We start from the raw sequence: 27,267 nt of genomic DNA, 5'->3' as shown, positions 1-27,267 counted from the left end.
AGTCCCTCAACCTGGAATCGATGTGTTCAGTCCATCAATTCCATATTGATTCCAGGTTGAGGGACTGATTACCTCAAACTTCTACTCTCCTTATCCACTTCTACTTTGTATTGGACTGATGAAGCCACTGTGTGGCGAAACGTTTCTTCAATAAAGATTCCCATGTGTTGCATAAGTGTCTCAATTCTTCAACTTGTCGGTTTTCAAAACCATTCGTCACACAAAGGCTGAGATGCTGAGAGCAGGTGAGAATAGTAGTGTATTTGATCAATATGTATATGAAAGAAGGGAAGGTACCTAAGGATTGCCAGAAAGAATGCATAAGCAATTCTTTTGTTTAAAGAGAAAAAGGATGAGAGTGGAATAAGTCTTTGGAATATACCGGGTAAAATATGACATAACTGTTTCCTGAGTGATGAAGAAGACGGTAATTATGACTGGAAAGAAACAAAGTGAATATAGGAAAGCATGGGAATCTTGTTCCTCCTCTTATTATTTGTGTAGATATATGTGTTCTAGTTGCTGCTAAACTGTCAACATGTCTGCTATAAAGCCATCCCTATATGTTTTGTTCCTCATATACTTCTCTGTCATTATCCATAAGTGCTATCCATAAGTCATCTTGCTTCTTAAATTATACTCAAGTCATCTTCTTACGCAGCCTCACGCCAAGTTCGGCCACATTTTAGCTCTGTCTTGTATCATTTTCTAGCTTTCAGTTTCTTATCGTAACCCCGCGTATACTAACCTACATCTCACCTACCACTGCATATCTTTTCCACGCCCTCTTGCACCTTCCTTTGTTGCCTCCCTCGCCATTTCCATTTTCATCTCACTCACCCCCCTCCCTCACTCTCCATCTCCCTTACTCGCCTTCCTTATTCCTCTGACAATGAAATGTTGTGAGAAATAGATTCTACATGGCTATACTTGTTACTTATACTAGAGGAAGCTGCTTCAGTTAAAACAGTTTAATGATGTGACAAAACTAGCGTTGTCCCCCGAGTCTGTGTTAGCTTACCTGGTTGTGTTTGCAGGCGTCTAGGGATATCTAGGTGGCATACAGATGATTAGTGTTGAAGCACATAATTTAGACATTAAATGAAGCAAAGATAATGAAGAGGTTTGCCCTTGGTTTACCCTTCAGTTAATTAACATTCGATCTTGAGATCGAATGTTAATTAACTGATCAATACTGACTGAGCCTGAGGAGGCAGCCAGTCTGACCTCTAACACCTTGAAAGGTCAGATGCTACTCGTATGTACTCGCATGCGTGTATAGTTACCTATTTGTGATTGCGGGGTCGATCCTCAGCTCCTGGACCTTCTTCTTAGCTAGCTGTGACCGCGTTGGTCCCCTGGTAGCCTCATAGGCTTCATCATACCTGTTCATAAAGCTGTGTATCGAGTCTCCGTCCACTATGCGTGGTTGATGTGCGACTCTGGACTGATATGCTAAGTATTGTGTGCACCCTCCGCTCTTTTCTTCATGAGTGCCGTTTATACCTCTGTCCCCCCGACTCTGTAATTTAGTTTGTCTTCTGTCATCTTTCTCAGTTTTCATAAACTTGCATTTGCTAGGGTTGAATTCCATTATCCACCTGTCTCGCTAATTTGTGTGTGTGTGTGTGTGTGTGTGTGTGTGTGTGTGTGTGTGTGTGTGTGTGTGTGTGTGTGTGTGTGTGTGTGTGTGTGTGTGTGTGTAATGGAAAGAGGAATGTGACAATAGTCATGTGTTTTTGCCTTGACCAGTGAAAAAGGGGAAGGGCGAGAGAGATGGAGAAGACTAAAAGAAAAAAGGAAGAGGGTGACAAGAGTGAGAGATGAAGAGGGTGCACGAGGGAAAAAATGTTTGTGAAGGAGAGAGAGAGAGAGAGAGAGAGAGAGACGAAGGGTCAAGGCAAGAGGAAGAGAAACGATCTTAAGGAAAAAGAGAGAGAGATAGGGGGGGAGGGAACTTAAAGAATCTCTCCATTAAACAAACCAGCCACCCAGGTGACCTACGTCACCATGCTTCCTGGGTTCCTAAGTATCGCTGATGCATTTCAATAGCCTTTCCGAGGTCTAGAGGTCACCAGGCACAGGGTAGGAGCAGCAGCACTTCCTCGTGCTGGGGAGGTGCTCTTGAGGAAAGAACTGCCTGTGGGGAGGGAAGGGGTACGAGTATTACCTTGGTAATTAGACCTCCAGGTGACGGAAGGTATATTAAACTCGGCTATCAAGGCGGACAGGTCGAGGATTTTTTACAGACTCTCACGTGTCACATTATTTCGGACACCTGGAATTTACGTAAGGGTATTATTTACGTCGATTTCAATGTTGCCTTGACATCTTTTAGATGTTAATGTAATCAAGATGGTTGGTAAGTGATATTTTATAGATTTATTTGTGTTGTCGACATCTTGCCTGACATTAAAAGCTAGCAGCTAATTAGCGTTCTCTCTCTCTTATATTCATAGGCAATGATCATATAATAAACAATGACAACGTGATGTAAAAACAGGTTAAAATTAGTCATTAATAATTACGATGGAGGGCTCATTTAACATTCTGTGTGCGCGCGCGCATATATATATATATATATATATATATATATATATATATATATATATATATATATATATATATATATATATATATATATATATATATATATATATATCGTGCCGAATAGGTAAAATTGGTCACTTAGCAAGAACTCGTTTAAAATTAACTCCTTTCTAAAAATTTTCTCTTGTGCGTTTAAAGATGTATGTTTTCATATAAGTTAATGTAAAAATTAATTTTGTACCGAAAGTACCCTAGGAAACTTACCTAACCTTATTATAAGAAGCGCAATTTAATTTATCCTAATCCAACTAAATTTATTTTAGATAAGTTTACAATAATTTAATAATAAACAAACACAATTAAATATATTTTTTTCGTTAAGTTCAGAATGACTTTTTGCGAAATTATTACATGCACAAATTTTCGCTTGCCTTATTCGGCAAGATGAGCATTGCTATTTAAGCCAAAATCGCAAGTTTTACCTGTTCGACACGACATACATAATGGTTTGTGTGCAAGAGGCTTGGACATGCAGCAGTCATGTGTGAGCGTGTTAGGAGTGAATGGAGACTAATAGTTCTTGGAATCTGACGAACTGTTGGAGTGTGGGCAGGGTAACATTTAGTGAAGGGATTTAGGGAGGCGGGAAGTACAATGTCTGCACTTTAAAGGAGGGGTTTGGGATATTGGCTGTTTAGAGTGACATCTAAACTGTCGTATCTGGGCGCCTTTCCAAAGACAGTGATTGTGTGAATGATGGTGAAAGTGTTTCTTTTTATGGTCACCCTGTCTCAGTGGGACACGGCCGATGTTCGTCTTAACTCTAATTTTAATCTATATTTACGACTTAGACAATAATAAGCAATGAAGACTATGAATTTTACTCTTGATTCCAATACCCGTTTTGATAGGTTTGATCTCTAACAGTAAGGACTTTTAACTCCATAACAGTTTATAGTTTTAACTAGCCCTGTTGCTGTGTGGAAACGTTTAATGTTAGAATGCAATTGTCTGTTCCTCAGATACTAAATTTAATAGTCTCTAGTAGAGAATATTACAGGAGAAAATTGCCTTCAGGATGTAAATCAGTTTAAACTAAGAACAGTATTTAGATGGGGCATGTGACATATACTAAGCACACATTATTTTCAGTAGTGTAAGAGTTGTTTTTACAATAGTCACTTTTGTCTCTGGCAGGATACGTTTCCTGGATGTGGTGCTGGACGAGGAGCGGCAGGAGAAGGAAAAAGTAAGTGTGGGCAGCAGCATTCGCCGGCGGCTCATCTGGGCCAGGAACAATGCTCCAGCTCTCACCTTCACCTTCCTCTTCGTCGGGGTCAACGCCGGGGTCTTCCTGACGAGGGCCTATCAGTACAGGAATACAAACCTGCTGGAGATGGGCGCCAGGGCTTGTGGTAAGTACTAGTTAAAGGGGCTGAAGCTTGTGTAATGCCTGCTTGAAAGAAATCTGTTTCCCACTCACCTATATAATGAAACTCCATACCTCTCACCTTCCTCTACATAACACTAATTCCTCATGTTTTAGTCTTTATTCTCCGATCCTCTGGTCAGCTGCCAGAGAATAAGAGGAACCTGGCCTTCCGGGAGTAGTCTCGAATGGGTCAGGGGCAGTGGGTTTGGTGTTTGAAGGTCGGGTAAATAGGAGGATTCACCAATCCATCGACTTGCAATTCGCCTTACCAACCTGCTCTTTGGTGACCAGTGTTGGTCCTGACATAGTGGTCCTTATCTATATCATTTGCATTCAGTACACTCTCAGTAAACAGCCTTATAATTATACTAGAAGGCCACATTTTTTTTTTATTTTTTGTAAAAGCTTTAAGGTAGGTTGGACAGATACACGAGTGGAAATGATTAGGAATGAGTTGACTTGTCTAGTATGGAGCAGTGGGCCTACTGAAGTACACTTGTTTTCGGTCCTATGATTTTTTTTTATCAGTTAAAGCGGCTATAGGGATGCAAAAAACAAACATCTTAGCGAGAGAAGGGTTTCCTTCCAAACTTCTCGGTACATAGATTTCTTAGCTTGGTTTGAGACGATTACTAGATCAAAAGTAATGTAGTTTTGCAGCACATTTCGATATTTCTCTACAATCTACATATTAAATTTATCCTTAATCTCGCCAGTTTCCGTCTAAGGGTGCTTTGTAATTCACTTATTCCTTAACACTTCATATACTTTATTTTTCTCTTTTTGTTTAGCTTTATATAATGTGGAATTTTTTTTACATAATTTCCTAAATGCAGAACATATAAATGAATAATATAATTATGCATTAAAATGTGATGCTATTTGGACCTTTTGAGAAGTTTTGAGGAAGGAGGGAGATGCCATAATGAATTTAATGTGTGAACACTGATCTGAATTGTGCAATGTAATCAGGCGTTCTCGAAGGTCATTTGTTGTACATCGGCCTCAATCCGTAATTTAGAAATTGGAAAACTCTTACAATTCGGTAACAAGGACAGAAAAAATAGAAGATGCCATTTGCAATTTGTGAACACTGGTTGTCACAGAAAATTCAGCTAATAATCCGGCGTCTTTCTAACCAAACTGGGGTTTTTCAGCCTGAATTTGTAATTAGGAACCAGTATTAATGTCCCCTGCTGAATAAATGGGACAGGAAATTTGCGGGACCTCAAGAATTACGTGTGGATGGCGGAAGATAAGGGATACGAACATCACTTACAGGGAAGTGCGCCATTAGTCCTTGCATTTAGATTTCTAGCTGGCCAGTGTAGGATCTAGGTGTTAGGCAGGTGTTGTGGTGTGATCCATCTACAGTAATTAATTGAGAATACGAATTTTTTTGAGTAACCAGCAAGCTTAATCATATACAGTCCACAACTTTAATTTACCAGAGTAGCTGGTTTTAATATTGTAATTATTAATTCAATGCCAGGTCTAACTTTTTGTGAGTGGTGAAAAAGTGAGCATCGAGGGAGTTACAGTTCGGGGACCTACTATGACTTAAGTACCACTTATCCAAATTACTCGCAGGAAATAATTCGGGTAATACCCTGTAAACCTCGTACAGGTAATTTACTCGCATAATAATTCACAATAATCAATGTCCAGGCTCGAAGACAGGGAAAAAGTGGAGTAAGAGAGGGTGCTAAGAGTCAGTCGACGTTTTTTCCCATGGGACGAATGTGTGAAAAATACTTGCTCAAGGACGCCTTCACGCACCACATTGGAAACCAATATTGCAATTTGTTAGTTTTGCAATGATACTTCAGTGACGGGCGGTTGGTTGCCACAGACGTTCACCTGCCACAGACATCTCCATCAGCGTCAGTTAGACAGTCACTTGTTTCAGATATCCGCCAACCAAAGACAGACACAGCCACCAACCACAGGCGGACACAGCCACCAATCACAGACAGACACAGCCACCAACCACAGACAGACACAGCCACCAACCACAGACAGACACAGCCACCAACCACAGACAGACACAGCCACCAACCACAGACAGACACAGCCACCAACCACAGACAGACACAGCCACCAACCACAGACAACCACGACCGACGGCCTTGTGCAATACTCAGGTAACCGACAGACTCGGTCACTTGAACACCTCGTAATAAAAGAACAACACGCCGAACATAATCCATGAGCTGACTCCTCAAAGGTGCCAATCATGGTAAGCGTGGCCCAAGACCTCATGTCTCGCATAAGATAACGTCACCCACTGTCACCTTCCCACCTGACACCAGTGACGACACGTAGCTTGACACTGCTGACTCATATTCTATGATACAGCCATTAAGATGCGCTAAGCCGGGATGGGTCATACCCATCTCATCGGGTTTTGATCCGAGGAGGGTAACTCCAGTTATTTGGATCAAGGGCCCTTCACCAGCATCAAGACCTCCCTTTCCAGCCCCCTTCTCCACTCCTTTTATAAAGGGAGCTCCTGCGATGTGAGTTCTTAACGTGAGAGCTTTAAAATAATGTCTTGCCAAGATGAATGCTTCTCATAGCTTATATTTATTCCGGACGATGACAGGGGTCACGACGATGATAGGGTCACGATAGGGCCATGATGGCCAGCACTACTGAACACTGTAAATGTAATCTCCCTGAAGACAGCTAAAACGTTAATGTTTGTGTAGTCGTCAGCGCCCTGACGAGCAGGAACAACGAGAATTTATACTACGATAGGATGATAGGCTACGATAGATCTTGCATCACTAGGAGCCCAGAGAACCAAAGGGAATATTATTAGCATTATTATTATTAGCCTTATTATTAAAAACACTAAACCCGTCTGGATTACTCATCACTGCGTAAAAATTAAAAAGAATTTGAAATTTTCCAAATTTTTATCAAGGCAGTCAGCCAGGTAGTGGAGTCAGCTGCCAGTGTCCTAAATCTTTTTTTTAACCATACCAGGTTAATTACATTTGATGCATCCTAAACAAGGTTAATCACGGGAAACACTTGCTCATTGCCCACACACGAAATTCGTAAATAAGTCTTATATATACATGAATACTGACTTCGTGGCTATATTCCGTTATTACGTCATTTGCTTATTTTAATTATTTGTTGTGGTTTCAGTCAGGTGATATAAGAAATAAAAACATGATCAGATGATTAATGCTCTATATTTACTCTGCGCTGAGATTTACTGGGCCACGACAGTAAAAGTTTTAATGTGGTAAATTCGGCTATCGCAAGTATGTTTATTGTGTAACTCTGTATGCTTGGATGTCATCTAGGTAACAACTTTCCCCTCTATGTATTTCGAGTTTGTTTACCTTCACGTTTCTACATCACTACAATTAATCTAAATATTTACAGTATGCTTCTCGCGCATTTTTGCGTTTACAACTCGACTTTCTTCCATGCATTTATTTTAATATCTCCGCATATCCTGCTCATTTCTGTGGCTACATCTCTCCTCAGCAAGGAAAGGCGTTAAACACTTTATCGTCCCCAAGGACAATAACCATTGTACTACTTAATATTAATGAGTGATTTTTATTTCAAAGACAGTTTGAAAGCCCATAGTTTGTACAGCATTTCGGGCAGACTAAGACTACGTGATACTAAGTGTTGTATAAGGGGTGTTGTATAAGGTATTGACGGGATGTTTGGAAAAACAATAGTCAGGATTCGAGTTACAAGATTAATCATTACAAATCAAGTAAATTGTAATCAACAAGTTTTATAAGGTTGAACGGTAGTTTGATTATAGTGCAATGCAGAGGTTATCTGACGAGATGATTATCTGGGCCTGTACTTGATAATCAATCATATCTGACGATATGATTATAGCCATATCGTCAGATAACTTCTGTATTGATGATTATCAAGTACAAGACCAAAAGGATGTCCGTCCACCTTCCGATGCTAGCAAGTGCACTACCCACCCATGGCAGGTCACACACCCACTCCCACCCTACACTATCTAAACACTTGCACCTTCATAATTCAAGGGAAATCCCAGCCATTCTGTAAGAGTGCGAAACGTTTAACACACTTCAGTTTCGCATTTAGTGGCATGCCTTTGATCGGTTTCGGGAGTTATACCTGTGACAGGTTTCGAGGCTTTTCACCTGTGACTTACATTTAACTAGTGTCGAGGGTTTTTACCTGCGATTTACCTATAACTGGTTTAGTTATACCTGGGACCAGTCTCATTTTTTTAAAGCGGAGTTCTAGCCCACAGTCATCACAGCCAGGTTGATCTGGCACTTGATTGAAGTAATGATCCAACTTATTTTTGAAAACCTCTACAGTTAAGGTTTACGACCACTACTAGGCGGACTCGGGCATCAGTTTTCATTTTACAAAATACATAACCTATGTACCCCTCGGAATAAATATTTCTCGTTCAAATTGTTATTTCGAGTTATTGGTGACAATAGAATAGTTATGCACGGGCTTAGGTAAGGGTATGTTAGGTTATTTTGGATTGAGCTGGGTGGGTTTCGTTAGGTTAAGTTTATATCAACTGCAGAACAAAACATTCTGCTATAAAACCAACTTTAATACTGTAGAGTTCAAACTTTAATTAATAGCCGAAATCCAACCAATAGCTAGTCTATTTTTACCACATCTACTTTCGTTATAGCAATGTACTATTTCTGATATTTGCTTGTACTCATAGGTGACGTATGTTAACACAGTTGCGTACCTTTAGTGCTTTTGTTTTTCACTGGATGAATTTCACACGTAACCCCCATATCACAGGTAGATCAATAGTGAAACTCCCCAAACCTATCACAGGAAAATCACTGGTAAAAATCTCCAAACTGGATCTTACCACATCCCCAACACCTTGGTATGTAATACCTGTGTGTATCTTCTGAAATTCTATATTGGAGACCTGTGATTCCCTTTGCTGTAATTTCTTGTACTCTTAATGTTTTTCTCTATTTGATAACTGTTCTCTTCGTATTCTGACAATTTTATATATCTACATTTCAATTTTTCTATTTGTTTATGAAATTTGCATATGTACTTGTGATGCATTTTAATATATATTTTTATAGATTTGTTGTGAAATTTCAAAAATATCTAAATAACTATGATAATCGCAATATATTTTCTTTCCCATAATACATGTTTCCCTCGACAAGTATTACGTTTAAAAACGCAATTGTACATTTTATTTAGTGGTTACGAGAGAACGAGCATTTTATTTATAGTCAGAAAGTATATACACGTGTGTGTATACTCCGTCTACAGGTCAGTGTCTCAACCTGGACTGTGCGCTGCTGCTGCTGCTGATTCTACGTCGGGGAGTGACCAGACTCAGAAACTCCTCGCTGGGCCGTCTTCTTCCTTGTGACCAGCACGTCCACTTCCACAAGATGGCCGGCTGGACAGTCTTCTTCCTCTCAATCCTCCACACCCTCTTCCACATCGCCAACTTCGGTAAGTCATCTACACGGGTAACACTTTGTGCTGACGCCTTGTAGAGGCACTCAGGGTGCTTTAAGAATATCAGTCACACCTAGTAGATCATTTTTTCCATCGATATATATCCTCCACGAATACTCTCCCGCAGACTTGTAAATATAATCCAGCGACTGTTGTAAATATCGCCTCAGATAGTTCTGCCTATACTATTAAATACATAACTGGGGAAATGAGGTATTAAATCCAGATAAGACTAACACTTGCATTCAGTATGATTCTTAGCATTGTGCAAAACAATTACAGGTTTCAGTTTCACAGTTCTTTGGCAGGACGGTAGTACCTCCCTGGGTGGTTCCTTTATACCAACCTATTACCTGCTGCAGAATTTCTCTTAAATATTACAACTCTATATTCTTAAAATGTTAATGTGGTCTATTAGTAGATACTAATATGTTGACTGTTAATTCTTCAATAATCACTGTCCAACAGCCTAAATTTAATACTGAAATTTTTAAGACCAATCAACAAACGCGTTTTCACAATCTGTACTTACAAATTATGACATATGACCTATATGCTAATTATAGACAGACTTAAGATTGACATGTAGGACAAGACTCAGCACGAAAGACCAACAGAGACTCCCAGCCTTTCCGTAGGTCCCAGGTGATCATTAATGAAATTAAACTTAAATATAACAAGAAACGTTATAAATTGCTTGAATGTAATATTTATTTTAAAATCTTACTTCAATTTATGGTTATTAAATGACAATCTAATCTGTTTTAAGTTTCTAATTTCAGTTCATTCTAAATTTTCAGGTAATGTAAGATTTTTAACATAGCCTGAACCTACAATAACTAATTAAATCCTAACTGGCTGACTTTCTATGGGACAAATCTTCATATATCTCAAGATTCTTATGCATACTTCCTTCGCACTGCATGAGCTATTCCTTCTCTCAATGCCAGGGACATCTTCCACCCAACCTGTCATCTAAACTCACTTCTCATGTCTACCTTTCTGCTAACTATAATACTCATCTCTCTTGCTCCTCACTTTCCCACCTTCCAACAATTTGCTCTCGACGCATCTACCACGGTTACTGCTTAATTAATGACTAAATGAATGTTACTGACAGTAATGTATTGTGTTGTACCAAATATCAGTCATCGAAAACTAGAAGTTGGGCAATATTTTGCTGATCGTGGTGAGAGGTGGGGTCATCTAGGCTCCCTGGGTGGGTACTGTCGTGGTGAGAGGTGGGGTCATCTAGGCTCCCTGGGTGGGTACTGTCGTGGTGAGAGGTGGGTCATCCAGGCTCCCTGGGTGGGTACTGTCGTGGTGAGAGGTGGGGTCATCTAGGCTCCCTGGGTGGGTACTGTCGTGGTGAGAGGTGGGGTCATCTAGGCTCCCTGGGTGGGTACTGTCGTGGTGAGAGGTGGGTCATCCAGGCTCCCTGGGTGGGTACTGTCGTGGCGAGAGGTGGGGTCATCCAGGCTCCCTGGGTGGGTACTGTCGTGGTGAGAGGTGGGGTCATCCAGGCTCCCTGGGTGGGTACTCTCGTGGTGAGAGGTGGGTCATCCAGGCTCCCTGGGTGGGTATTGTCGTGGTGAGAGGTGGGGTCATCTAGGCTCCCTGGGTGGATACTGTCGTCGTGAGAGGTGGGTCGTCCAGGCTCCCTGGGTGGGTACTGTCGTGGTGAGAGGTGGGTCGTCCAGGCTCCCTGGGTGGGTACTGTCGTGGTGAGAGGTGGGTCGTCCAGGCTCCCTGGGTGGGTACTGTCGTGATGAGAGGTGGGTCGTCCAGGCTCCCTGGGTGAGTACTGTCGTGGTGAGAGGTGGGTCGTCCAGGCTCCCTGGGTGGGTACTGTCGTGGTGAGAGGTGGGTCGTCCAGGCTCCCTGGGTGGGTACTGTCGTGGTGAGAGGTGGGTCGTCCAGGCTTCGTGGGTGGGTACTGTCGTGGTGAGAGGTGGGTAGTCCAGGCTTCCTGGGTGGGTACTGTCGTGGTGAGAGGTGGGTCGTCCGTGGGTGGGTTCTGTCCAGACTAAAGCATCGACATGTGTATTATGATTATTTTCAGGGAGAAGCACTAAACGCGTAAGGGTCACACAAGGCAAGGGAAATGGGAGGTCACAGACATGCATGGCCCACGAGTGTATGTACCCATGCATCCTTGCATGTACGAGTGCATGCGTGCATGGGAATCCAGAGATCCGTCGCTACCAAAAAAGAAAAAAAAAGCAAGGCTTAGTAAAATTAATCTTGTTGATTAATAATGCCACAGATTTTTCTGCAGCTCGACCCGAAACTAAGTCAAGACTGGAATCGACATCACCTGAAGATCCTACGAATACCTAACTAGTTTATGCTACTAGGTCGGATGCCGTGCTCCTCCCTTAAGTGACGTGTTTGACCTCACATAGGCCAGTAGGCCTGTTGCATTGTTCCTTCTTATATACTTATGAATACTTAGATTGATTGGTGTCCGCTATAACGATGAAGAGTTCAAATCGTAAACAGAACAAGTTGGAAAGAAATGATTCGGATAATCAACCCTAGAGGGGTAAACAACATGTTTCGTTCGCAGCGCCATCTGAGAAAGGTATCTCATTATCCATAAGCCCAGAGATAATTGTTCAGGCGAGTTCTACGTGGACTACTAATATTCTAACAAGGCTATAAAAATTACAAGCAACATACTATAATATATCATGGGCCTTGACTACTGTTTATATTATTGGGTACAAAGGATGAATAATAAACAGATTTGGTTTCACACCTGGAATGTTGTGTTGTGTATGCTTTGTAACTCATCCTACAGCTCAGCATAGACATAATACATAAGTATTATGTGTATGCCTCAAGAACGATCCTAAGTTGAGACACAGCACTTGCTGTTTTGAGTCAAGGTGGGCAAACTGGCTTTCCTAGACCTCTGAACTGCCTATGTTTGGCCTTTGGCGCTCTTCTGATTGTCAGTGGCATTATGTAGGTTACTCTTGTATGCAGAGATTACATCTCTGTACTGTACTTAATATATCAACGAAGGGGAGACAACCATATGACCCTCTTATGTTAATCTCTTGAATCTTCATCATCTCTTAATTGTATATTGTTTAATATGCATTAATAAGACATTATACTTATTATCTTATTAAATTGTAGGCATTGTATGGAAGTAAAGACATCTCTCAGTAGCTTATATTAGAGATGTTTAAATGTACTAATGTGATATTAACGGACTACTTACACTAGAGGGTGGATGGTATAAGCTCTCACGTATATTCCACGTACCTCTAGCTAGCCTGAATTTACTTATAATTATTTAATAACTTCAACCGCCATGGATTTTTCCACAACCCCAGCTCCTGTTTCAATAAAGTGTCTGGTATAAGTTTCTACTGTAGTGGAGTATCAGCGTTGAAGATTTGAAGTTGATCACAAGAAGCTTTCATAAGTTATCGCCTGGAAACCGCTGTCTCATTTTCTTCAGCGAAAATAGCAAATTGGCAGCTAAAGATTCCAAAGAGAATTCGAATCTTCCACTAATATACTCCAGCTTTCAAACTTAAGGCTGAACCCGAAAGGTGTCATCCATTACATACGATGGAACACCCAATAAAAATTGAATCCGTCGAGAAGCATACTTATGTGATCTCACGGGGAAAAAAAACATGCCATTTGTAAAGCAAAATAATCTCTTCCTTTTAGGATACACCAGTATCATATAAATGGTATGCAGTGCCGACAAATTAATTAGGACAAATGTGCACCATGTCTCTTGCTCCCGCTAAAGCTCCCGCTTCACACACGGAGGGCACGGGTTCGATTCCCGGCGGGTGGAAACATTTCGACACGTTTCCTTACACCTGTTGTCCTGTTCACCTAGCAGCAAATAGGTACCTGGGTGTTAGTCGACTGGTGTGGGTCGCATCCTGGGGGACAAGATTAAGGACCCCAATGGAAATAAGTTAGACAGTCCTCGATGACGCACTGACTGCCTCCCAGCACACATAAGGGGGATTACCAACAGACCCCTGGCAGTCTTCAAGCTGGCACTGGACAAGCACCTAAAGTCAGTTCCTGATCAGCCGGGCTGTGGCTCGTACGTTGGTTTGCGTGCAGCCAGCAGCAACAGCCTGGTTGATCAGGCTCTGATCCACCAGGAGGCCTGGTCACAGACCGGGCCGCGGGGGCGTTGACCCCCGGAACTCTCTCCAGGTAACTCCAGGTGGCTAACCCTCCGGGGTTAAAAATCCGAACGAAATCTTATCTTATCTTAACAACCGTTTAGCATGACCTTCCATTGCTGGGCCCAGCTTGCCTGTGGTGTCATCCCCAGCTACTACATCTCACATTCCGGTATACTAGTCGTCTTTGGCTTCATACATTTGCAATAAACCAAGACACTGGACATAGCAGTAATCTTCCAACGCCGTGAGACTTGATTACCTCAGACTACCTCTCCACTTCATCTATTCACTCCAAAATTGTAAATTCATCCTTGTATTCGAATGATTAAGCCCACAGTCCAAGCGAAACGTTTCGTCACTTGCACATGTCTTACACGGCAAAATACACCCGATTTTTAAGTATGAAGCAGGATTAGAAGAGGCTTTAGGTGTAACAAAAATCACGAATGGAATATATAAAATTTACCAGAAAGCATCTTGCACATTGCAGTCGTTCTGTGAATATTTTCCAAGAGTTTGACCACGTTGAAAATTTAAGTTGATTAGACGAGCCGTCCTCAGGTTACAAACGAAAACTTGAGAGAGAAAAATAAAGAAAAAACATTTAAGGTACCCCTTTCGAGGACGCTAAATAACCCAGAGTAATAAAAGAAAACCAAGCAGTGTGATACACAAATAACCCGCACATAGGCGACTGAAACTTACGACGGTGTTTCGGTCATGTGACTAGTTAATGGTCTAAGTCAGACCGAAACGTCGACATCAGTTTCACTCTTATATGCAGGTTATTTGTGTATTGTTCCAGAAGCGACACTGTCTTTTTTTATTCTCCACTTAGAAGTTAATTGACCTCTTCCATTGTTGTGGGTATTATGAGCTGTACCATTTAGTTTGTAACCAAACGCTCTACGGTTGAGCAACGGAGATACCATTATAAAAGACCCTCCCCGGCGGGGAATCGAACCCCGGTCTCCCGCGTGACAGGCGGGGATACTCACCACTATACTACCGAGGACTTGGGATACCGTGACTTCTTGTGATTTTATTTATATTGATCATTGTCTTATTATTTCTTCAGTATTTAAGTTTATTGGGACGAGACCTGACTGACGTACACGTTCTAAGTGTTCTGTAAATATCACAGTTGTTATTACTACATACTACTCAGAACTTACATAATGAAAGGTAGCGCGTGCAGCACACATCTGGACCCGAGTTTGATCCCGACTGTTTGCATAGGCCTGGTCACAGACCGGGCCGCGGGGGTCTTGATCCCTGAAACCTACTCCAAGTATAGTCCTAAGTAGGTACCTGGGTGTTAGCCGCCAACTGTTATTCTGTTTAGTGGCTTTTCTGAGCTTACCAGCAAGTACTGTATATGTTGTATAGTGGGTTGTGTAATGGACAGTTAAATTTTAGGCTTATGGGATAGTTTAACATCTTTATTGTGCACCCATCCTGTGGGTGGAAGTCAAAAGATTACAGAGGCACATAATTATATGCCTCTGTAACTGGACCCATAATAATGGGTCCAGTGACTGGGCCGCAAAGTTTTGATAGCTGAGCAGGATACAGTGGTAATGAACTATTTGCATGTTTATATCTGGTCACAGTCGCAATGAGTTATTAATGCAGACATGAATTAGGTCACACACGCAAAAAGAAGTGATGCATCATTTATAGTGAGCAAAGTCGGGGTATTTTTCCCGAATGGTTTGTAATATACCACTAGATAAAATGCTTTTTTTTATTATTAAGGAAATGAACTTCAGTGCGAATTTCTCAATAGTGTACATGTGACTAAAATTACTTGTTTAATTACTAGCTTTCGCTCCTATGTGACCTGATGATGCTTTACCCACTGCTGTAATTGTTTCAAGCTTTAGGATGTAAAAATGTGTATCTGCTTCAGACTTATTATGTTTCTTTCTGAAATGTCCACTTAACCTCCATCAATATATCTTAACTATTACGTACGCATGTGTTATTAAAACCCACACATTTTGTTCTTGCTAATTCTGTCTTCACTTCCTCGACACACATTGCTTGTGCCTATATTAACACTGCTTTAGCCCGTACTGTCTTTAGCTACCCACGTTTTCTCTGGCATCCCATGAGGGGTGCCACATTTTCTCTGAATAGCCAGAGAAGTCTGAGGCTGGTGTATTCTCTTCAAGTCGAGGTAAGTCATTGTTTGCTGTTCTATTGGAGCCTCTGTTCGTTTAGTTTTACAACATATTCATATCGCTTTCTTATTCTGTGATAAAGACCTTAGAGCGCTTGTAGTACAGAAAGAAACCTAACATGAAAGTTTTATACTGGGTTCATAGCCCAACTTTTTCATACAAAATTTGTCAGTTTTTATGAAGATTGTGCTATTTATTTGTTTAATAACTTATACATTAAAATGTGAAAGTTTGAGTACATGAATCATGCAGAATATCTTATTAGAAAGTACCATCTAAGGAAATTTTCTTTGAAGGGGGATAAGGGTACGTGCCTTGATGTTGGTAAGGAACTCTTTATCTAAGAATTCGAACTGTTCTTTTCCTCGAATCAGACCTGATTGCCTTCCAATCTCCAGGCACTGTATGGCCCTTTGCAAGTTTAGCGCTTTTCCATGAATATAATATAAAGAAGCGTCAAGTAGCAGAGTGCGAAAGATGTGAGAAGTAGGCGTCTGAATTTCCAGCAGACGTGTGACTGTGGATTGAGAAGAGTGAAGCCAAGTGGTCTTTAGACTTTGTTAGTGTACCAGCATTTTAAATCTGTATATATGTGTGTGTGTGTGTGTGTGTGTGTGTACTCACCTAATTTTGGTTGCAGGGGTCGAGACTCAGCTCCTGGCCCCGTGTGTGTGTACTCACCTAGTTCTCACCTAGTTGAGGTTGCGGGGGTCGAGTCCGAGCTCCTGGCCCCGCCTCTTCACTGATCGCTACTAGGTCACTCTCCCTGAGCCGTGAGCTTTATCATACCTCTGCTTAAAGCTATGTATGGATCCTGCCTCCACTACATCGCTTCCCAAACTATTCCACTTACTGACTACTCTGTGGCTGAAGAAATACTTCCTAACATCCCTGTGATTCATCTGTGTCTTCAGCTTCCAACTGTGTCCCCTTGTTACTGTGTCCAATCTCTGGAACATCCTGTCTTTGTCCACCTTGTCAATTCCTCTCAGTATTTTGTATGTCGTTATCATGTCCCCCCTATCTCTCCTGTCCTCCAGTGTCGTCAGGTTGATTTCTCTTAACCTCTCCTCGTAGGACATACCTCTTAGCTCTGGGACTAGTCTTGTTGCAAACCTTTGCACTTTCTCTAGTTTCTTCACGTGCTTGGCTAGGTGTGGGTTCCAAACTGGTGCCGCATACTCCAATATGGGCCTAACGTACACGGTGTACAGGGTCCTGAATGATTCCTTATTAAGATGTCGGAATGCTGTTCTGAGGTTTGCTAGGCGCCCATATGCTGCAGCAGTTATTTGGTTGATGTGCGCTTCAGGAGATGTGCCTGGTGTTATACTCACCCCAAGATCTTTTTCCTTGAGTGAGGTTTGTAGTCTCTGACCCCCTAGACTGTACTCGTCTGCGGCCTTCTTTGCCCTTCCCCAATCTTCATGACTTTACACTTGGTGGGATTGAACTCCAGGAGCCAATTGCTGGACCAGGTCTGCAGCCTGTCCAGATCCCTTTGTAGTTCTGCCTGGTCTTCGATCGAGTGAATTCTTCTCATCAACTTCACGTCATCTGCAAACAGGGACACCTCAGAGTCTATTCCTTCCGTCATGTCGTTCACAAATACCAGAAACAGCACTGGTCCTAGGACTGACCCCTGCGGGACCCCGCTGGTCACAGGTGCCCACTCTGACACCTCGCCACGTACCATGACTCGCTGCTGTCTTCCTGACAAGTATTCCCTGATCCATTGTAGTGCCTTCCCTGTTATCCCTGCTTGGTCCTCCAGTTTTTGCACCAATCTCTTGTGTGGAACTGTGTCAAACGCCTTCTTGCAGTCCAAGAAAATGCAATCCACCCACCCCTCTCTCTCTTGTCTTACTGCTGTCACCATGTCATAGAACTCCAGTAGGTTTGTGACACAGGATTTCCCGTCCCTGAAACCATGTTGGCTGCTGTTGATGAGATCGTTCCTTTCTAGGTGTTTCACCACTCTTCTGATAATCTTCTCCATGATTTTGCATACTATACATGTCAGTGACACTGGTCTGTAGTTTAATGCTTCATGTCTGTCTCCTTTTTTAAAGATTGGGACTACATTTGCTGTCTTCCATGCCTCAGGCAATCTCCCTGTTTCGATAGCTGTATTGAATATTGTTGTTAGGGGTACACATAGCGCCTCTGCTCCCTCTCTCAATACCCATGGGGAGATGTTATCTGGCCCCATTGCCTTTGAGGTATCTAGCTCACTCAGAAGCCTCTTCACTTCTTCCTCGGTTGTGTGCATTGTGTCCAGCACTTGGTGGTGTGCCCCACCTCTCCGTCTTTCTGGAGTCCCTTCTGTCTCCTCTGTGAACACTTCTTTGAATCTCTTGTTGAGTTCTTCACATACTTCACGGTCATTTCTTGTTGTCTCTCCTCCTTCCTTCCTTAGCCTGATTACCTGGTCCTTGACTGTTGTTTTCCTCCTGATGTGGCTGTACAACAGTTTCGGGTCAGATTTGGCTTTCGCTGCTATGTCATTTTCATATTGTCTTTGGGCCTCCCTTCTTATCTGTGCATATTCGTTTCTGGCTCTACGACTGTTCTCCTTATTCTCCTGGGTCTTTTGCCTTCTATATTTCTTCCATTCCCTAGCACACTTGGTTTTTGCCTCCCTGCACCTTTGGGTAAACCATGGGCTCATCCTGGCTTTTTCATTATTCCTTTTACCCTTGGGTACAAACCTCTCCTCAGCCTCCTTGCATTTTGTTGCTACATATTCCATCATCTCATTAACTGGCTTCCCTGCCAGTTCTTTGTCCCACTGAACCCCGTTCAGGTAGTTCCTCATTCCTGTGTAGTCCCCTTTCTTGTAGTTTGGTGTGTGTGTGTGTGTGTGTGTGTGTGTGTGTGTGTGTGTGTGTGTGTGTGTGTGTGTGTGTGTGTGTGTGTGTGTGTGTAAGGATTAAGAAAAGAAAAACCTAGCTAGTGGTCTATGCGTCTGGATTGGTTTCCGATGTCAGTTGTGGCAGGATTCAAGAAAATTGGTAGAGATAAATTGGTGGTGTGAGTCTGGGTTGGACGCACTGTCCTCAGTTGTGGTGAACTTGTTAGGTGCTAGACGAAGGCGTGGGCGAGTTGTAACCAGTAGTTTCCCTCTCAAATTCTCCTTATAGCTCATGATGGAGCTGATTAATTGGAAGAGGGGGGGGGGTGCCTTCAGAGAGGGAGTGGATTGTAGCTTCAGTGTGTCAGCTAGTGACTTAGGGACAGTAGGAAGGGAGTTTCAACTGACGGGGTGGGCTGGCACCAGTCAATTGTTCTGTCGTGCAGGCACTGCAGGGTAAGCCACATGTCTAGCACATCTGGCAGGGTCGGCGAGCACTTGGATGTCGCTGCCGCCTTGCTTCAGCTAGGCAGCGAGTGCTTGAGTGCTGCTCTGGAAGTTTGCACGGCCAGCCGGCACGGACCTGGCCAGGTGTGGGCTTTGTGGAGTCTTGTGCTAGTGTGTGCTGAAATGAGACAAAATTGATGAATTCAGAAACAACTTGCACACAATTGTTCAAGAAATGTCAAAGATTTTATCAGCGGTGGCACATTACCAACCATTCTGGAAAAGAATACCCCCACTTCGTCAGTTTTAAATAACTCATAACCAGTTTAACTTGCTAAATATTTAGAAAGATTTGGTTATATTACGCATTGTAAATAACTCATAACGACATCTAACTACATTGTGACCGAATTAAAGACTATTAACTCATTACTGCTGCTCAGTAGTCTATAAATTTGCAAATAGTTCATTACCGCAAATTTGATTAGATAACACTAATGTTGTGGCCACCTCCCTGAATCCATTATGTACCTTTGTAACTACCGCCCACAGGACCGAAAAGGAGTACATGCAAAAGTTTGGAAACTAAACATCCCGACTTGAGTTTTGGAGGTGAGAAATGCATGTATTATGACCCATAATGTTATACAGCGCTTGGTGAATAAGGGAAGGGGGAAGGGAAAGTATCAGGTTCGACCCGAGGAAGGGGAGGATAGCTCTAATTTTTTTCATAAAGAGGTTTTTATCGGTATCAGTGACTCCTTCCTTTGAATGGTAAAATTAGTTACCTGGAGTTTACCTGGAGAGGATTTCGGGGGTCAACGCCCCCGCGGCCCGGTCTAAGACCAGGCATCATGGTGGATCAGGGTCTGATCAACCAGGCAATTACTGCTGGCCGCACGTGTGGTTGAATGGTTCGTTACTCTATCATAATGTTCTTGAGTGGTTCATTATTTGATGATAATATTGTGGTTTAATGGTTCATTATGTGATCATAATGTGTCTGGCCGTTTTTGGAAAGACGTCTAGGGAGAGAAAGAATAAATGAGTTACAATTGTATTTATGTAAGCGTGTTGATAGTGTGTCGTTTGTAGCGTGTTATTGTATTTGAGGATTTGTTAATGTTGCCTCAATTGAGAGCCCTACACCACTTGGTGAACAGTGCCCATCATAAGTTCCACCTCACCATGGCTTCATACTAAGCTCGAGTTGGCAGATAAGCATTAAAACCATGCTTAACAACTAATGGAATTCAAAGATATTGTTTCCACGAATGTACCTCTATATAAAAAAAATAGTTATTGTGAATTTGACACGTGTGTAACACCTGGGTTATTTATCCGGGATAATCATATTTACCTCATCTACTCTCCGTGTGACAATTCTGTTAAACTGATAAAAACCACTGGTTGACGAAACGTCTTTGGATAAAGACACACGGGTGTTGCACATGTGTCATCTGGTCATTGCCCAAAGTTTCTCCGTATTATTATCAAAAGGAAGCGCTAAACTGTAAATTTCTCCGTAACACCGTCTCTAACACAACGCACGACACCATCTCTAACACCATTAATACCCTTGAAAACTGTGAAAAGCATTGATGGTGTAAGTGCTTGTTCTTCTCATGGCTGGTGTTCTGGCAGTGACACTGGGAGACGTGACAGGGATCACCATGAACGCCTACATGTGGGACACCTCCCTGGGCATCGGCTGGGTGGGCGGCCTGGCCAACCCGACGGGCGTGGTGCTCATGATCATTCTCACCATCATCGTCGCCTTCAGCCACCGCATCGTCAGAAAATCTGGGTACTTTGAGGTATTTATATGGGTTCTGTAACGTTTCTTTTTATATAAAAAGTGAGTTTAAATGCTTGAATGTCAAACAGCTGTAGTTATCGCTTCCAACCAGCTTCCTAATAGCTATGACGCTTTTTCACATAGGTTTTGCAGCACATTTCTGAGGTTAAGTTAGATCAAGTAAGGATAGGTTAGGTTACAACAGAAAAACTAAAAATGTAAGATAAAAGGCGATAAAAATAGTCAGCTGCGCCAACAGAAAAAGTGCTGTTCAACAGTCATCCGTTTGACTGTTTTTCCAACAGTGCCATGATGTCTGTAGTTAAGGTTTATGTTAGGTAAGTTTCGTCAGGAAACAGGACAAACGTTTCCTGATGTGGGTCTTCGTCACAAGATGACCCGCAGCTAAAGCTTTCTGTCATCTGACAGGCATTCCACAGGCTTACCCCTCTACCTCTTTAAAAATAGTTGTAATTATAACCATTATATATGTATACCTGGAGAGTTTCGGGGGTCAACGCCCCCGCAGCCCGGTCTGTGACCAAACCTGATGGTAGACCAGGGCCTGATCAACCAGGCTGTTACTGTTGGCCGCATGCAACCCGACGTACGAACTACAGCCCGGTTGGTCAGGTATACTGACCAACCGGGCTGTGGATTACCAACAGGGGTCTGTTGGTAATCCCCCTTATGTATGCTGGGAGGCAATTGAACAGTCTTGGGCCCCTGACGCTTATTGTGTTATATCTTATTGTGCTGATCGGGCTGATTTCTTACTAGCAAGACCTTTGGTTCAATATATCTTCAAGTATACCGAAATTAGAGGAAAAGATAAGAGAAGAGTAAGAAAAACTACATGTCACATGATCGTGTAGAACATTTCTACCTTTTCATAAGTCTCTTTAAGACATAACTCTGTAATAATGAAGGAGGGGGGAGAGCACTAAACTCATAGGGGTCATACAGTTCCTCAGGGAATGGAAGGCATTTAGGCCTTATTCAAGGAATTGGAGGGAGGGGGTGAAAGAGACTTGAATTTTAGGAGCTTAAGCAGCCAGCAGGCTTGTGTGAGCGTGTTAATGAATGAGTATGCTGATGGAATGTATGCAAGGTAACTGATGGGTTTCAGGGAAACCAGTTAGCCGGACCTGAGTCCTGGAAGTAGGAAGGGCAGTGCTTACACTCTGAAGGAGAGGTGGGTATGTTGCAGTTGGAGGGTAATCTTATTGTGATGTCAGCACATTTTTGGAAAAGCAGCAGTTGAATGAATGACGGTGAATGTTTTCTTCTCTGCATTACTGTCTTGGCAGTAAATAACCGTTGAGTTGAAAGACACAGTTTCAGTAAGACTGCAAACTACATAATTTAGATTGTAGCTCCTTCAAGGGAGGTGCCTTGTTTCAGGTGAGGGGCTCCTGATGCAAGGAAATGGATCTATCCTCCCTTTCATTGAATTTAACCTGATTACCTCCTATTCTTCCCTCCCCATCCCTGCGCTGTATGACCTATGGGTTTAGCTTTTTTTCCAAATTATAAGAATCCAGTCGTAGCTGGGTGACAACTCAACTTAATGGTCAAACCTCTGAAAGGAATAACTTAAAGGAAGCTAAATAGCTTCCTTTAAGTACCAGACCAGCCAAGTTATGGCTGTTTGGTCCTTCTACCTGCCAACAAAACAGCTTGGATGAACAGGGTATAAGCAGAAAAACCTGGCCTCAGGCCAGGTAAAGAATAGTATGCAATGAAAAGTTGTATTATATTTTTTATTGTGGTTGGTAATGTGACATTTCCACACTGGAAACCCTGGTTCAGATCTCTGTGATGAGTGTTACCTATATTCAGAGAATTATGTATTATTATTAGTACTATTATTACATTCATGTGAAAGCGCTAAACTCAGAGGGGGCCGTACAGCGCTTGATGAATGGGAAGTAATTGGGTTTGATCCAAGGAACGATGATAGGTCTTCAGAGGCATAAAGCTCTCTTGAAACTACAGTACAGTATACAATTAAGAAGGGATGAGATTGTGTAATTTTGATGTATACTGTACAGTATTCAAAATGGTTTCTTTTTTCTACGGGACATATGAAATCTTTTTTACAGATAATTAACAATTTTATTGCACAATAAAACTTTGTGGATTTAAAGACCACTAATGTTTGTAAAGAGTTTGATTATTTTTATAAATATTTCCAAACAATTTAGACATTGTTTTGCATAAATTCTCCCACTATCTGAAACTACGCAAACCAACATTTTCTTGTTGAAACCTACCTGCAGCAGTGCCTTTTCCCTCAGGTATTCTATTGGACGCACCTGCTCTCGCTTCCCTTCTGGGTGTTCCTCATTCTTCATGGACCAAACTTCTGGAAGTGGCTACTACTGCCAGGCACTGCCTTCCTGCTGGAAACCTGCCTTAGAGTGTTACAGGTGTGCACCGCTAAAGGCCAGACCCGCACTATCTCAGGAACCAAGCTTCCCTCACAGGTAAGCTGCCATCTCCCACTCCACACTTGTCAGTGGGATTACAGTATTCACTTTTTTTAAGTACTTCTTTGTCTTTCTCCCTACAGTTAATGGTAACAGAAATGGTAAGAATGAATGAAACTGGTGGCAGTAGAAATTATGACTTTGGCTCTGGATATAATTCAAATTTGAATAAAGTATTTTGTGGTTTACATCTTGAATGAATTGACATACCAAAAATTATTTACTCTACTGGAATGTATATAGTAGAACCCGTATCCACTAATTTGGTATCCGCAGTTTGTTATCCACGGTTTACTGTAACCCCCCCCCCAAAAAAAAAACTTAATTTTGCATAATGATGGCCCCCAGAGTGCAAGAGTAGAGAAACTGGCAGTTCTTCAAAGCCTAAGAGAAGCCGTGAAGTGTTTCCCATCAGTGAAAAAGAGAATTCTCTACTTATTGTGCATAATTTATCAGTTAAACTTTATAATAGGTATGTATAGGACTTACATATAGGGTTTGCTATTATCTACAGTTTGGGTATCCACAGTAGGTCCTTGGAACATATCCCTTGCGGATACGGGGTTCCTACTGTATAATGCATTTTTAGTTTACCATACACAGTACTGTACTTGAAACTTGACTAATTTGTGTTCATTTCCTTGTGGGACAGGTTATGAAGGTACTCATTAGACGACCCAAGGACTTCGACTTCCAACCAGGAGAGTATGTGTTCCTCAACATCCCCAGCATCGCCCGCTATGAGTGGCATCCCTTTACCATATCCTCTGCCCCCGAGCAAGAAGGTGCGCCCACGGGGAATCACAAACTTCTCTTATATTTCCTACAACTTTGTGTATCTTGAAGGGAATATATATACATGTACATGTATTGATCATATAAAGTAATAGTGTTTTAGTAGTTTATTTATGTGGGTGGCATATTATCTAGTTAAGTGGTTGGCAAAATTTTTCTCTTTTCATATGAGGTTTTCATTTGACTCAGAATTTTCTACGCTGGTTTACTGCAATAAGACAAAGGTTAATGAAACTATTGGCATGCCCAGATGCCCTCTCTTCAATGTTATGTAGACCATTCCCATTCTTGGATTTTTGACGGTGGTGAGGGGCTCTTGCTCTAGGGAATTGGATCTGTGCTCTGGTTCCCTGAATTAAGCCTGAATACCTTCCACATCCTCCCCATCCCCCAAGGCACTGCATAATCCTATGGATTTAGCATTCCCCCTTAATAATAATATGCAGTAACTTGAGAAAGCCTCTTCTGATCAGCTTCACTGTACTATTGTATCTTAAAAGAATGTTGGGATTGTTATTACTGTGTAGATGTAAATTTTATTTTTTTAAAATGGTTTATTTTCATTAAATAGCTACAGCAACAGCTTCAACCATTAATGGTGATGTATCTTATGGATAGGATAATGACCTCTAAGTTTAAGTTTAGGTTGTGTAGATGCAAATATACCAATTTATTAACACACATTATACAGTTGGAATTGTTGGATTGTAAGCAATAACTGGGGAATGCCTCTCCTGATTGGCTTTAAACTTTCCATGATAGTAGACTTTGCTCAAAGGAAGGTTTGCATTGATTTGGGCTGTGTAAGTTTTAATTTGTCAATTTTATTAAGTAAATTGTTTTCCATGAAATAACTGGAGAATGCTTCTTTTGATCAGCTTCAAAACTTAAACACTGGTGTATCTTAGAGAAAGGTTTGGATTGATTTTGGGGTGTGTAGTTACCAATTTGCCATTTGTATTGAAATTGGGAAATTGAAATATGGTTTTCATTCAATAACCTGTGAATGCCTCATTCGATCAGCGTCTAACCTCCTCCACTAATAACGTGAGAATGCAGCAGCTTCAAACCTGTGTTGGTGTTTATGGGATAACTGGAGAATATCTTTTCTGGTTGGAATTAAACTTTTAAAGCTGGTGTTCCTGGATGGAAGATGAAAATTAGTTTGTCTATGAAGGTGTCAATTTTCCACTTTTATTAAAATTGGAAAGTGCCAGATTCTATGTGAATACTTGTAAATGCCTCATTTGATTGACTTCAAATCTTCAAGTTTACTCATCATATGGGTGGTAATCAAAAGATTACAGAGATACATATTGGGTCCAGGGACTGAGCTGCAGAGTTTTCATAGCTGAACAAGTTACAAAGGTAATGAACTGTTCACATATTTATATCTTGTCACAGTTGTAATGAGTTATTTGTGCAAACATTACTTAGGACATACAAGCTCACATGCACACACGCATGCTCAGGGCCAGGAGCTGTGACTTGACCCCTGCAATAGGTGAATACACACACACACACACACACACACACAGTGTGGTAATGCACTATTTACAGTGAGGAAAGTCAAGGTATTTTTCCAGAACAGTTTGTAATATACCACTGTAGATAAGACAAATTATAATTGGCAGTATCTCTGGTCTTTTTTTACAGATGTCTTCACTGTTCACATTCGTTCTGTTGGAGAATGGACCAAGAGAGTTTATGAAATGTTCATCAATGACAAGACAGAAACAGATGGAAAAGATACATCAGAGAACCACAAGAATGAAATCTCGGGCATATTGAACCCTGCCTTTACCTCTGATAGAGAAACGGAAACAACGGGTGATACTGCCATTGAGGTGGAGGGCGAGAGCGATGGCATCGCTGGGAAGGGTCATCGTTACGTTAACAACCTTCAGGAATTTAACCGCAAAATGAGTGTGTACTCTCGACCAGCAGCACTCTTGAATGTAGAAGCTGAGCAAAAGCCACCTATCATCCCGGTTATTTTAAAATCCCCAGTGTCACAGAAGCCCATAGAACGTAAGAAGTCCTCGAGCTTATCTGACTTGGCAGCCCTGAAAGCAGAATTAATGGGGCTCCAGGCAGTAACGACAGACTCTGGCCACTCGTCCCTAAATGGCAGCAATTCTAGTCTAGACTCCCTCAGTGATCAGCAGTGCTCTGTCACCTTACAGCACCAACAATGTAATCAATACCAAAGAAAGAATGAAGAGAACAGATTAAGGCAGCCCTTAGCAACACACAAGCTTCATGTCCAGTCTGTACACAAAAAAATCGAAGTAAGTCAAACCGAGAATTCTCTTAAATTTAATAATTTAATTGAACCCCCTTCACCGACTCGTGAGTGACAGTTGTTTTGTGCTTTTTAATATTTAATAATGTGTAATGTGTACAATATTATGCATGATAGTACATAGCAAGTTGTTAGAGACTTAGGAAATTGGAAACAATAGCAAATTTACAATGATGCATGGTAGTAACAAAGTTATAATGATAGTGTCAAGTTTCCTAGGTAGTAGGTTGGTAGACAGCAGCCACCCAGGGAGGTACTACCGTCCTGCCAAGTGACTGTAAAACAAAAGCCTGTAATTGTTTTACATGATGGTAGGATTGCTGGTGTCCTTTTTGCTGTCTCATAAACATGCAAGATTTCAGGTACGTCTTGCTACTTCTACTTACACTTAGGTCACACTACACATACATGTACAAGCATATATATACACACCCCTCGGTTTTCTGCTATTTTATTTCTAGTTCTTGTTCTTGTTTATTTCCTCTTATCTCCACGGGGAAGTGGAACAGAATTCTTCCTCCGTAAGCCATGCGTGTTGTAAGAGGCGACTAAAATGCTGGGAGCAAGGGCCTAGTAACCCCTTCTCCTGTATAAATTACTAAATTTAAAAAGAGAAACTTTTGTTTTTCTTTTTGGGCCACCCTGCCTCGGTGGGATACTGCCGGTTTGTTGAAAGAAGAAGTTGAAACGTTTCAAGTTTATATCAGCAACGTTTTATATCTAAAATGGTTTAGTAGAATAAT

At 41.7% G+C, this 27,267-nt stretch overlaps 1 protein-coding gene and 1 non-coding gene across 3 annotated transcripts in view; one reads left to right on the top strand and one right to left on the bottom strand.

The window, feature by feature from the left end:
• Nucleotides 1-27,267, top strand: part of LOC128684740 (NADPH oxidase 5) — a 218,861-nt gene that overhangs the window by 167,436 nt on the left and 24,158 nt on the right. For both annotated transcript variants that reach the window (XM_070103338.1, XM_070103328.1), the window contains 6 exons: nt 3,748-3,965; nt 9,278-9,466; nt 20,779-20,951; nt 23,233-23,421; nt 24,077-24,209; nt 25,876-26,510. In XM_070103338.1, coding sequence (XP_069959439.1) covers nt 3,947-3,965; nt 9,278-9,466; nt 20,779-20,951; nt 23,233-23,421; nt 24,077-24,209; nt 25,876-26,510 — 1,338 coding nt within the window. In that variant the 5' untranslated portion in view covers nt 3,748-3,946. The remainder of the gene's footprint in view (nt 1-3,747; nt 3,966-9,277; nt 9,467-20,778; nt 20,952-23,232; nt 23,422-24,076; nt 24,210-25,875; nt 26,511-27,267) is intronic.
• Nucleotides 14,591-14,662, bottom strand: TRNAD-GUC (transfer RNA aspartic acid (anticodon GUC)). The gene has a single exon. It is a non-coding gene; the product is annotated as a tRNA-Asp (tRNA).

Source organism: Cherax quadricarinatus, chromosome 5 (assembly GCF_038502225.1).
Source record: "Cherax quadricarinatus isolate ZL_2023a chromosome 5, ASM3850222v1, whole genome shotgun sequence".
Classification (NCBI taxonomy): Eukaryota; Metazoa; Arthropoda; class Malacostraca; order Decapoda; family Parastacidae; genus Cherax; species Cherax quadricarinatus.
The sequence above is the reverse complement of the archived record's forward strand: the minus strand, read 5'-3'. Positions and strand labels throughout refer to the sequence as shown.